The sequence below is a fragment of the Cavia porcellus genome, unplaced genomic scaffold (assembly GCF_034190915.1).
Source record: "Cavia porcellus strain 051 isolate PalLab524CR breed Dunkin Hartley unplaced genomic scaffold, mCavPor4.1 scaffold_5, whole genome shotgun sequence".
Lineage (NCBI taxonomy): Eukaryota > Metazoa > Chordata > Mammalia > Rodentia > Caviidae > Cavia > Cavia porcellus.
Genome location: NW_026947488.1, coordinates 20,560,006 through 20,572,238, shown reverse-complemented (window position 1 = coordinate 20,572,238; position 12,233 = coordinate 20,560,006). Strand labels below are relative to the sequence as shown.

The window sequence follows — 12,233 nt, the reverse complement described above, 5'->3', positions numbered from 1 at the left end:
TTTTGAAATACTACACACCATATCCATCTTTAAAAAGTCATATAGGTGCTAGCATATTAAAGACTTTCAGAAGTCTTCTGGAAAAAACTTTTTTTTTTTTATACTAGTGATCAAACATACAACCTGGGACTTGCCAGGCAGGCAGTTACGCCACTGAGTTAAATTCCCAGCCCCCAAACTAGCCCTTGAGTGAGCAGTCTTGACATAAAAGTAGTTTCCCAAACTTCACTTATTTGCCTTTGAGTTTGTCTTTTGTTTCTCCTCTTTGCTATTTCTGGATATTTTTGTTTAAATCAATCATCCAACTTCCCCCCTCCACCTAAACAGTTGTAATCATGGATTTGATACACTAGCTATTTTTTTCTTTTCTTACACATGTTGAAATAGATATAGAGCCAGGCCATGTTTCCTTAAAGGTACAAACTCCCTTTGATTCTTGCCTCATTCCTTTCCACAGCACAATTCCCGATTCATACTAGGTCTTTACTAAATATTTTTGTTTAATGAGAATGCATGAAATAATGACCCTGTGACACAGAGCTCTGCTTATACAGCTGGATACAGACACGGGTGACTGAAAAAAATAACTTATCTTTAAAAAGAAGTTGGTGTGAAATAATCCAGAAGGGTGGGGGGAGGCTCCTTCTGGCAAACCAGGCCCCGCTCCCGGCCGCGTTAGCCGATGCGGGACGCTGGGACAGCTGAGGGGTTCCGCTCCCAAGGTTATCTGCAGTCTCGAGTCTCCCAGCTAAAAAGGGACCGGGAAGCAGCACACCGCATCAACCAGGCCAGGCTGAGTCCCGCCGCGGCCTTTAAAGGCCCACCACGTGGCCGCGCCGCCAGCCCCGGTCCGGAGGCGGCGTCCCGTTGGCGCCTGCGCATAGCCTAGCGCTGGGCTTCAGGGTTCAGAGAAAAATCCCGGAGAGGAACTGGAGGTTGCTTGGGTGGGCGGCCAGGGGAGGAGTCTGCTCCTTATGCAAATCACAGCGGCGCGCGCGAGTCGGGGGCGGGGCTTGCGATGCCAAGCCGGGTCCGTCTTCTGAGCTTCAAAGGGGCGGGCCGCAACCCTCAGCCTCTTTCCGCGAGCACTGACGTCGCCGACGTTCCATTTAAAAGCGGCCGCGCAGGCGCAGTGAGCCGAAATGCGAACTTAGGCTGTTACACAACTGCTGGGGTCTGTTCTTGTCGCCCGCCCGGCAGTCTGTCAGCGTCGCCGCTGCCGTCGCCGCCACAGCCGTTCGGAGCATCTCGGACCCGTTGTCGCCGCTTACCTGCGCCTCCGCGAGCTTCCGGGAGCCCCGTCAGCCCGACCTCCCGGGCCGACCCGACTATCCGCGTCTCGCCTGCACCGTCTCGCAGTCCGCCGCGCCCGTCGCGTTTGCAGCTCCGGTCGATATGAGTGGGGACCATCTCCACAACGATTCCCAGGTATGGCCTACCGACCCTGGCCCTCCCAAGACCCCGGCCCCAGCCTGGCCACTTTGACAGGCCCGAGTCCCTGAGCAGGGGCCACCCGTCGGACGTGGTCGGCTCTCAAGGCCCGGGGGGAACCGCCAAGTTAAGAGTTGGGGGTGGGTCCTGCCCTAGGAGGCCGTTCGAGGACCCCCCTCATCCCCAGGGTGCGAGGTGGGCCCGGCCGCTGACCGCGCGTTCTCGTTCGCTGCCCGGGGGTTTCGTGTGCCTGTTGTTTCATCTTCCCTCCTTTTTTCTCTCTCCAGATCGAAGCGGATTTCCGATTGAATGGTGAGTGTGCCCCCCTCCCCGCCCTGAGTCCCGGTTCCCGGCCGCCTCCCCCGCGCCGGGCCGGAGCCGGGCAGAGGACAGACATGGCGTCCCAGAGACTAAGTCCCAGCTCCTCGCTCACCGGCCCCATTGTTCCCATCGGGCCGCCTCTAGACCCCCTTTACAGGGGTCCTAGCTCCCCCAGATCACGGACCCCCCAAGAGGGGGCAACGGAGATCCCGCCTTGCCCGTCGCCGGGTCTCAGGCGTCCTTTCCTGGCCGGGATTCCTCCCGGGAAAGTCGCCTTGTCGACGGTCGGGACTTAGTCTCTGCGCCATTTTCTTTTTCTCTCTCCTCTCCTTTCTGTGCCTGTGTCTTTCTCTCCCTCCCTCGGCTCCTTTCTTGAGCTGCCCAGAAGGAGCTTTCTGCAGATCAAAGCTATATAAATCACAGACCTCAGCAGAGAGGGAAGGCTGGGAGACTGAATTATTATCATTTTTTATAAATACAACTCATTTTGGAGGTTATACGCTTTCTGCTTCATGTTTGTTTCCTTTTCGGCTTCTAAAATGAAAAGATTCCCTTAGGCAACTGTTGATTTGCTTGGAGGGGGACAAGATGCTTATGTGAATGATGACTCTAAAACTAAAACCATTCTTTGTGGAGTTCTTTATATTTTGGTTTGTGTGATTTGCAAAAGTATCTCCATTCAGAAAGTTTGTAAAGTACTTGGTGTCACCTAGTGTGAATGTTGGACTTGGGCATATTGACTTTTTGTACATTAAAGTATTAGTGGCTAGAGCTTTTGATTGTTGTTGAGGTCCCTAAGACGATCTTTAGAGAGAAAACTTAGGGTACTTGTCAGAAGACCCGGTTGTTGAGCATCTCATCTGGATCTGGTGTGTTGGCCTTTTCTTTCAAGTTGTAGGTAGGAAAGAAAAGATTTTATCTGTTGGAAACAAAGAGTGAACAGACCAATCCTGCTTCCTGTTCATTCTTTTAAGAGGCTACTGTTCTTTAGGAATCCTGTTTTTCCCACATCTTTTTATTTTTGAACCTTTTTAGCCAAACTAGGACACTTATTCTTTCCACTTCACTTGCCTAGGGAAGGGTCCACAACAAAAACTTAACTTTTGCAGGCTTTCAAACTCATTGAATGAGAAGGTGTAGTGTGTTGGGAATTCCCACTGATTCTAATGGCACATAATCCTCACTTGAGTTTGGGTTCCGGGAACCTCTCCAATGGGGGAAGCTGATGAGTAGTTTTCTGATGTTGTAATCAGCTGTCCCTCATGTTAGTCTCCTTTACTGAGAGCAGCATTATGTTGAGACTCTGAAGTGGGGTATCTAGCAAGAGATGGTACTGATGTATGAGAGGCTCTGATTAAAATAGCATTTCTTGAGCATCCAAAAGGGGCAAAACACTGTGCTAGATAGAGTACTAGAGCTGAACTTTCAACCACCCCACCACTCTTACTCTTAGTTTAGCCCATGGGGGAGGCACCATGGTTAATTATAAGGTTGGTGCTGCAGCCTATGTGTATCCAAAATGCTTTGGGAGCATAGGGAACTTAGTGTTGTCTAGGCCTGGGGAAATTTCTCAGGTGACTCTTGAACAGGATATTGTGTAAGACTAGGTGCCGAGAATTGTCAGGGATTGAATTGTTAATTATATTTAGCCAAAGTATCAGGCTTTTAAGAGGAAGATGAATCCTTGCAGTTTAGAAAGTCACTGAGTGTGGATATGTTTCTTCAGGGATATGGGACAAAAGAGTAATGCTGTTGAGGTTGTAAGACATCTTTTTGATCTCAGAAGGAAGATAGTATCTTAGAAAAAAATTTTTCTTTTAGACTGGGTCAGGTATGTTAGTGTAACAGATTTAGTCGGTTCTCCTTATAAGGAACTTAATTCCATAGTTTTCACCTAAATTATATAAAGGTACTATTAAATATATGAATGACTTTGGGCTGGGTAAGTGAGTTAGATCTTTACTGTCATGATTAGAGATTGAAACCGCCTGTGTTAACTTTTAGATGGTACCCTATTCACATTTTCTAGCAATATCTAATAGTTATTGAATATTTACTGACAGCCTAGTGTGAATCTCAGCTGTTTGTTTGGTTATCTCATTTAATTTAATTCTTGGAAGGAGTTAGGGACTATTATCCCCCATTTATAGATCAGGAAACTGAGGCTTTGATACATTTATTTGCCCAAGGGCAATGACTTGTGTACTCCAAAGCACTACCCAGAGTTTAGCTATTCTGCTGTAGGAATGCTGTTAGTATAAGAAATTAAAAGCTAGACATCTCTGTTACAGAGTTGAAAAAGAGAGGGAAGAATTTACTGCTTTGTCATTTTTTTAATTCTAAATCCGCTTACAGAGATAAACACTCTAGTCTTACTACCACCAAAAGGGTTTGACACTGAAGTAATTTATTTTTGTGAATACTATCTAGAACATGCATTAGTAACTGTGTATTTGCTCTGTCAATTATATACTGTTAACTAGTGACTTACGATACTATGAAACAGTTTTTAAAAAATAAACAGTATTTATACTGAGGCTTATCATTATTGATCTTGGTATTAAGATCCATTCCAAGGTTTGTGTTTAAGCATGATTTTACGTGGGCATGACCCATCTTGCAGACTGATTAAGTTCATCTATTAAGATCATACATCCTCATTTTTCTTGCCCTCATCTCTTAAGATGTAAAAGATTTTTTTTTTTTTTTTACTTTTGAGACTCATTCTTTGTAATATTTAAAATTGTAGCTGTTTGTATGGAATTTAGAACATTCTGGGCCATACTCAAATTTTGGGAAAATGTTATTTGTGAAATGCATTTGTATTTCAGTATTGACAATGAGCTAGGAGTTTCAGGAGTAGAAATCATTACCTTTTTTGCTAAGTGAAAGACTTCCTATGTAAGTGTTGGTAGCATTAACTAATATGGGAGATGAGTCATTATTATAGTGCTGTATAGACCTAGCTGTCTTTAGAATTGATAATGATAACATCAGGTTAGGGTGTTTGTGATTCTTTTTCTGTTTCAAGAACAAAACTTTTGCCTTTCAGGAGTTGAGTTCTTCCTCTTACCCTTTAGCAATTTAAGATACTTTGACTCTAACCTGGCATCATTTGACATCATATATTGATTCTAGATAGTTTAATGGAATCAAACAATGAGGGGCATTAAATATGAATTGTTTCTGATATTAACTGATATATTAGTTGTATTTTTGTGCTGTTGAATTGGGATAGGTGGTGGGAAGGCTGATGAGGTTGTCCTGAAAATTGTGATCACATTTTTTGAAAATGGAAACTGATGCATCTCTAACTGGTATCTGGAACATTTTCAAGTTCAATCTATATATGCTTAAACATTAGGCTGCAGTGTGTCTTTCCTCATAAGTGAGGTTCCTTGAGGTGCCTTTTTAGCAATAGTAAACTGGTGGAATCCTGCAGTATATCAGGTCTTACAACAAAATTTAGGATTGAGCATTCCTAATAAAAAAATCCAAGTGTTACTTTTAGAGAAGTCAGAATTTATGGTTTAAAAAGTAAAAATTGGATTATGTTGCTAACTGCCGCCAACTCCTACTTTTTGTAGATAAAAATGAAAAATAGGAACCCAGGGCCAGTTCCTAAATCTCATTTTAACCAATAGCTCGAAAAGTGGGGAGGCATTTTAGGGGGGAAGGGTGAGTTGGACTTTTTAACCTTCTGTCACATAAAAATGGAGAATTTGAGAGCAGTTCATTAATATTTTCAGGGATACAGTAAATTAATACCTATTCCTGAGAGCCAGGGATCCTTAACTTATGTGCCTTAAAGCTTATATTACAAAAATAAATTGTAAATGTTTTGTATGTATGTGGTGTGAGGAACTGTAAAAAAAAGATCTGCCTTTTGAGTCTATAAATATTTTAGAAAAATTTATATTATAAATTACAGTAATGATTTTCTCTGCTTATGGTATGGGAAATGATTTTGCTTTTTTTTTTTTTTTTTTTTTTTTTTTTTGAAGTCTCTTAGAAGACTTCAGACTACTGAAATTGTGTTGTTTCATATTGGGCATAATGTATATGTTACACATTGGGCCTGTGTATATTACAGGTCTTCTTTTGTAGTCCCGGTGCCAAATAAAACTCATTTTCTTCGAACATGAGGTTTTCCTAAAAAGTGTGTTCTGTGAGGGATTGTATCCTTCCTATCTAAAATTCATAATAAATTTCTAGGATCACTTGGAAAAATTGGATTTAAATGTAATTGCTCTGAATGAGGCCATGGAAATGTTTATAAATGTATTTTACGTAGGACCCTGAGGTTAAAAAAATTCTCTTGAGAAAACTGTAAAATATGGATTGTGAAACTGTTAACTTTGTATAACAAGGGTGTTTGGGCAGCAGTTGAGAATTCCAGTTTTTAAGGTGAAGAGTTTAGGGTGGGAGAAATTCTGGACAAGCCCTTAAACAGTAAATGAAGTATAAGCCGGGCATGGTGGCTCACGCCTGTAATCTCAGCACTTGTGAGGCTGAGGCAAGAGGGTTGTTTCGAGTTAGAGACCAGTGAGCTCAAGGCCAGCCTGAACTGCATAGCAAGACCCTGTCTCAAAAAGACAAAAAAAAAAAAAGTAAATGAAGTATTGTGTGTAAAGAGAGCATTAACGTTAACTTTAAGTAGTAATAGCTGGAAATGAGATTTTTTTCTGTATTTCCATGTCTTACAAACTCGAGGATCCAAGCTGAAGTAGGAAATCTGAAATAGAGGACGACAGCTTGGAATTAATTTGCATTTTGTCAGTCTTCACTTTCCCAGCCCACTTTGTTTATCTAGATGGCTGCAGTGTGTGCTGTGTTGATAGCATAGGGCCTGGACCTGGTGGAAGAGTGTGAAGAAGGGTGGAGGATGGCACCAAGGCCTGATGTGGGAAAAAGCTTTTAGCAGAATATCCAATAGATATTGACAGGTTTTTTGTTTGTTTTTTTAGTTTATTTTGTTTCACTTTGTGTTTTTGAGACAGAATCTCACTGTGTAGTTCAAACTGTCTTTGAACTCGGTTTGTACCCTCCAAATCTTGGTGAGCCTCCTGCCTTCAGTCTAACCTAGGATTAACTAGGTGTGTGTCACCATGCCCAGTTTAGCTACAGTATTAATAATATTTTGTTATAGGAAATGCAGCAGTTTGCTGAAATGATTTAAAAGCAAATAGGTATTTTGAACATGATTTATAGTCTGTATGTTTAAGAAGGTCCCTGAATACGTTCTAACTAGAAGACAAGTGACATTGTTGATACATCTGATGTATCAGGATTGTATAGATTGTAACATCATTAACCTAGATTACCCATAGAAAAATTTTGTGTTTGTCACTTATGCCTCTAAATTTTAGTAAAAGAAGAAATTCCAAGAGGTAGTAAATTTGTAATTTCTTTTTTGGTAGGTTTTTATTTTTTGTCTTGAGTTTTTAGGTCCATTTTGTATCTCCCTGCCAACTTCACTTTTATATATTGTACTGAAGAAGTTTTGTGACACAAGTAAATATTTCTGTGTACATTTGTTTTCCACCCTCTTCAAATTTGGGGTAGCTGAAACATCTGTATGGGGATACTACTTCCACTCTGAGCCTTTAAAATTAATATTTTTGTTTCTGTGAATTTAAGCAGTCAAGTAGCTCAGCTCATTAGTTGCCTTTTTTTGCCCTCTTGAGACAGGAGTAGTTCAGGGTAGCTTCAAACTCACTGTAGTACAGGCTGACCTGGACCTCAAGAGTAGTTGTCTGCCACCTTGCCTGATTTAGATACATCTAGGTAAAATCAAGAGAAAGTCGTTAAAGCCGTCAGCATTATCAGGACTTCAGGTGCCTGTCTTTTTTATGTAGGTAAAATGTTGTTTTGGGGAATAAATTTAACAGTCCTTGGGTATTTTGTCATTTTCTTATATTTTTAGAACAAAACCCAGCCAATCATTGGTTCCAGCATATTTTGTATTATTTCACTTAGCATAGCCTAGCAAAGATACCTTTGACTATTGAAGGTTAGTGCTACATCAGAAAAATGTGCCTTCTTGCCACTTAGTCCAGATTTTAATCTTGCTGCCATATATAAAAGTCCAGATTTTTAAAGCTTATAGACATGTTACTGATTAGGTAGGAGATCAGTCTAACAGGTATAAATAACTGTCATTTTTGGATCTCCTTGTCTAAATCCCCCTAATTTACCCAATTCCTTTATAATGACCCTTTTCTTTATAGTCAGCTCTCTGAGCTCTTGCTCAGCAGTAAAACTGGGAGGAAGGAAACTAATTTTGATAGCTTACTAGACACCATATTTTTATTAAAATCTGCATAGAGCTAGGCCTATGAGAGATTGCATAGGCTTATGGGAGAACCAGGGACCAGCAAAAAAAAAAAAAAAATCTTTCCATTTTGGTTGCATACTGCTTCTGGTATAGATTTCAAAAATAACAATCAGGCTATAACTGTGAAGTTTCTAGTAACAGATGTCACAACCTGCCTTTACTTACCTGCTGGTAGAGATAGTCAGGACTCCTTTCACTTGGAATTTTAGGTCTCTAAGAGATTCTTTGGTGATTAAGGCTGGGACCAGATTGATATTGAAGGTGGTAGTCAAGAAGGAGGGTGTGAAGAGATAATGCTCTTGAGCAGCTGCACATAAATTGGGAGTAGAATTCAGAAAAGTCTGTGTAAGTATTTTATTTTACTTTATCTAGAGTAATCCTGATAAGTCTGAAATTTGGCCTGTTCCCTGAACCTTGTTTCTTAATAAAAAATGATGTTTTTACAAGCTATTGAGAATTAAGTATGTGAAAATGCTGCCTGTCCACATTGTAAAATTTAAACTTTGGTCAGACAGCTTCTATTCTAAAACAGATCTTTATTTTGAATGTTAAATATAAGTAATAATGTTGATAAATTTCTTCTTCACTGGTATTTCTTGTGAACATTTAAATTTTCCTGATGTTTATGCAGTAAATTGTAGCATGTAACTAGAGTTGGTTGACTCTTTACCCACTGAACTGAATGTTCTGCGCTGATCTCTCCCAGTTGTAAGGTAGTCACTACTAAGTAAATTGCATCTACGTATCAAGGTTGGGCTAAGTAAAAAGCCAAGCACATATTGGAGTCCTTTTCTAAGAATGAGTTTAAGGCAAGCTGGTCATTGTCACGAGAATTTTTTGAGCAATAAAGATTGGCTCAAAAATGAAGGCTATTGATGTTACTAATTATGGATTTTTCTATTAATGATATCCAGAGCCTTATGTTTTAGATGCAAGTAATAAGTGAAATTCCAATTGATATGGTTTTTTTTTTAACCACAAAATTCAACATATCTTGTCAGCATGTTTCTTCAAAGGTCCCATATTTTACTTTCCTAAAACAATTGTAAGCTGAAATAGTCAGAGGACCTGCCAATTGCCTTAATTTTATTCAAATTGTTGTTTAAAGTGACCAACTTAACTTCCTGTGAAGTAGCTAATTCTTGGGAATAAGAATATCTTAGATAATAAAGCTCATATAGAAAAATTTAGTAGGACATCTCATGTTAATAATTGTACATGAGTATATCCGTTTGGAAGACACTAAAAAATTTACATAGCAGAAATTTCAGTAATGGCTCATAAGTCTAGCTTTGAACTTGTTATTTTAGAAGTGCCCCTTAAAGGAAATAAACCAAAGTAATTTAGGGAGATATTCACTGATATCCATTAGATTAAGCCTAATGAATCTTAATAGAAATCTGAAAACATTGATCAAGGATATTATCACAGAAACATCATGATGGGAGCGGACTTAAATTAATATTCAATTAAAGATAGGTCAGATAAAATAATTGTAAATACAGATAGGATAAAGAGTTTTCTCTTTTTTTTGGTCTTTTTCATTTTTATCGGTACCAGGGATCGAACTCACGACTGCCTGCTTGCAAGGCAGGCGCTTATGCCGCTGAGCTAAATCCCCAGCCCCAGAGTTTTCTTTTTTATAACTAGATTTTATTGGTGAGATAGAGTTTTCAGCGATAGTATTCAAAAGATTAAACATCTTAAGGAAATATGGTTCTTAAAATTTATGGGAAAAAACTGGGCAGATTAAAATTTACTGCTGTATAGCTTTGATGCCTTAACATAAGGAGAGTGAATGTCCACAATAGAGTTGAATTTAAAAGTCTTGAAAGCTTAGACTTCTTTTTCTTAGCATTTTTCCATAATGTACAATGTGACTAACCCATATATCTACCCACGTAATGTATATATACATGATAATAAGACTTGCAATCAAGGAAATCAAACTTGAGTTCCTGAGCTTTCCTTATTAACTAGACGTTTGAAACAGTTAATATTAAATTCTTAGTTCTTCATCTGTAAAGTAGGTATGTATAATGCTTACCTATTAAGATTGAAGAATAAAGAACATGTAAATATTTCTTTATGAAAGGTGAAGCTTTGAACAAAATTTTACTTCCTTGTCAATCTTTTAAAAAATATAATATCCAGATACAGATACATTACTCTTTTGTACAAAGATAACATCTTTGACTTTTGTAAAGTTGGGTATAGATCATGAGGTTTTTTTGTTTTTTGTTTTTTGTTTTTTGTTTTTAACCCTCACCGGAGGACTCACTAGGGGCTCTTGCAAATGGTAGTTACTGTGAATCTTAAGACTGGCTGACTTGGCAGTACTCAGTTGCCTTTACTTTGGGCAGCTTCATTCAGCCAGTGGCCAGTGCCTGTTGTTTACAAGCCATTTGTTTCTCACACCTTAAATTACAGGTTAGGAATTTTTGGTGAATAATGTTCTCCCCTTTGCAGTTGGGATGGTGCAGTTAAAAGTCTACTTAAGAAGCTAAATATTTTATGTCTAATTTATCAGTGGAAATTTTAAGTTGCTGTGAACCTTCAAAACCTTCAAAAAGTGAATATCTGAATCTAATTAACACAGATGAACCAGACAATCTCATATGACTCAGAAAAAATAACTTGAAGTTAGGAAGTTGTAGTTATGTGCACTTATTTCCTTCATTGATATTTTTCTTTCGGCTTCATACAGTACAAAGACTTCTGTGGTGCCAGGGTGAATGGGAACTGGAGGTACTTTTAGCAGTTAATATTATGATATCAGTGCAAGAGAATGAGATCTCCATTTATTCCCGTAAGTTTTGTTCACTTTAAGGAATTTGGAAACCTAGGAGCTTCACCTTTCCTAAGATGTCTATACTCTGTGTACTGTAATAGAAAATGAGATTTTAGTATACTTACATGCTTACTAGATTCTTCCAGTTTTAAGTTCTGTGGGTTTATTTCTCATCTTTTTTTGTATCAGACATCTCTTACATGAATTTTAGAAGATAAGTTTTCAAGTTTCTCTGAACAGGAGATTGTCAGAGTGATAATAAATGCTTGCTTTCTGAAAAAGACTCTTGTGTGAACAGGTAATCAGTTATTTAGAAAAGCTTAATTTAGCTTAATCAGTTATTTAGAAAACCTTGAACTGAATTACCTCTAATAATTTAAAATTACCATTTTTACAAGTTTAAGGAATCAAAATCTTAATAATTAGACCCACTACACAGTACTAGAAAATTAAGTTAAGAAACAGTTCAAACTCATTTTTACCCATGAAGTATTTTGATGTGACACGAAAGTTACTAAATTCTTCAGAAGGTACAGAGAATGTAAGTAATATGACAGTCCCCTTTTATGCATTGTTTTGATTTCTGTGGTTTTATTTATTCATAGTCAGTTGCAGTTGGAAAATAGTATATGAGAAATTCCAGAAATAAAAAATTTTGGTTATTTTTAGTTTTCTTTTTTTTTTCTTAAGATAAGGACTAGCTAAGTTACTCAGGTTGACCTCAAATTTGTGATCCTTGTGCCTTGGCCTCTTGAGCAGCTAGGATTATAGATGTGCACCATGTCTGGCAATTTATGTTTCAAATAACTTACTATGGTATATTGGTATACTTTTATTTTATTATAAATTACTGTTAATCACTGCCTAATTTGTAAGTTAAACTTTATTGTGAGCATGGGTAAGCAGGAAAAAGACAGTATGTATTGACTTCTGTTCTCAGCATCTTGGAGGCTAAGAGGGCTAAGGAGGAACTATTGTACCAAATCTACCAACAGTGATCTGAGTATTAGCAAAATTAGTGAGACTGAATGTTACTTATTGTGCTATATTCTTAAAATAGTGCATTTTTGAGGAGTGAATGCAATTAGTGTCAGTAGTTCTTGATGTTTAATATCAGCAATAAAGAAACAAGAGCTTCTCAGGGAATTGACGTACCTCAAGATCTGCTTCTTAATTTTCGTGCTTCCATGTAACTAGGAATGGAAACAAGAGGGCAGAGAAGGAACATAAATTGATTAATCTTTGTAGTCAATTGATTTGTTACACTGATTTCCAAACCAAAAGTTCTCCAAGGCCAGGTACCCAACTTGAATGTGCCTCCCCTACAAGTATATACATTTATTGAAAAATTGG

General features: G+C 38.6%; 1 protein-coding gene across 1 annotated transcript in view; it reads left to right on the top strand.

Moving 5' to 3' along the window:
* Positions 1–1,163: 1,163 nt before the first annotated feature.
* The window catches only part of Top1 (DNA topoisomerase I), an 86,096-nt gene continuing 75,026 nt past the window's right edge, over positions 1,164–12,233 (top strand). Inside the window, exons 1-2 of the mRNA XM_003467756.5 lie at positions 1,164–1,428; positions 1,719–1,743. Coding sequence (XP_003467804.2) covers positions 1,396–1,428; positions 1,719–1,743 — 58 coding nt within the window. The 5' untranslated portion in view covers positions 1,164–1,395. The remainder of the gene's footprint in view (positions 1,429–1,718; positions 1,744–12,233) is intronic.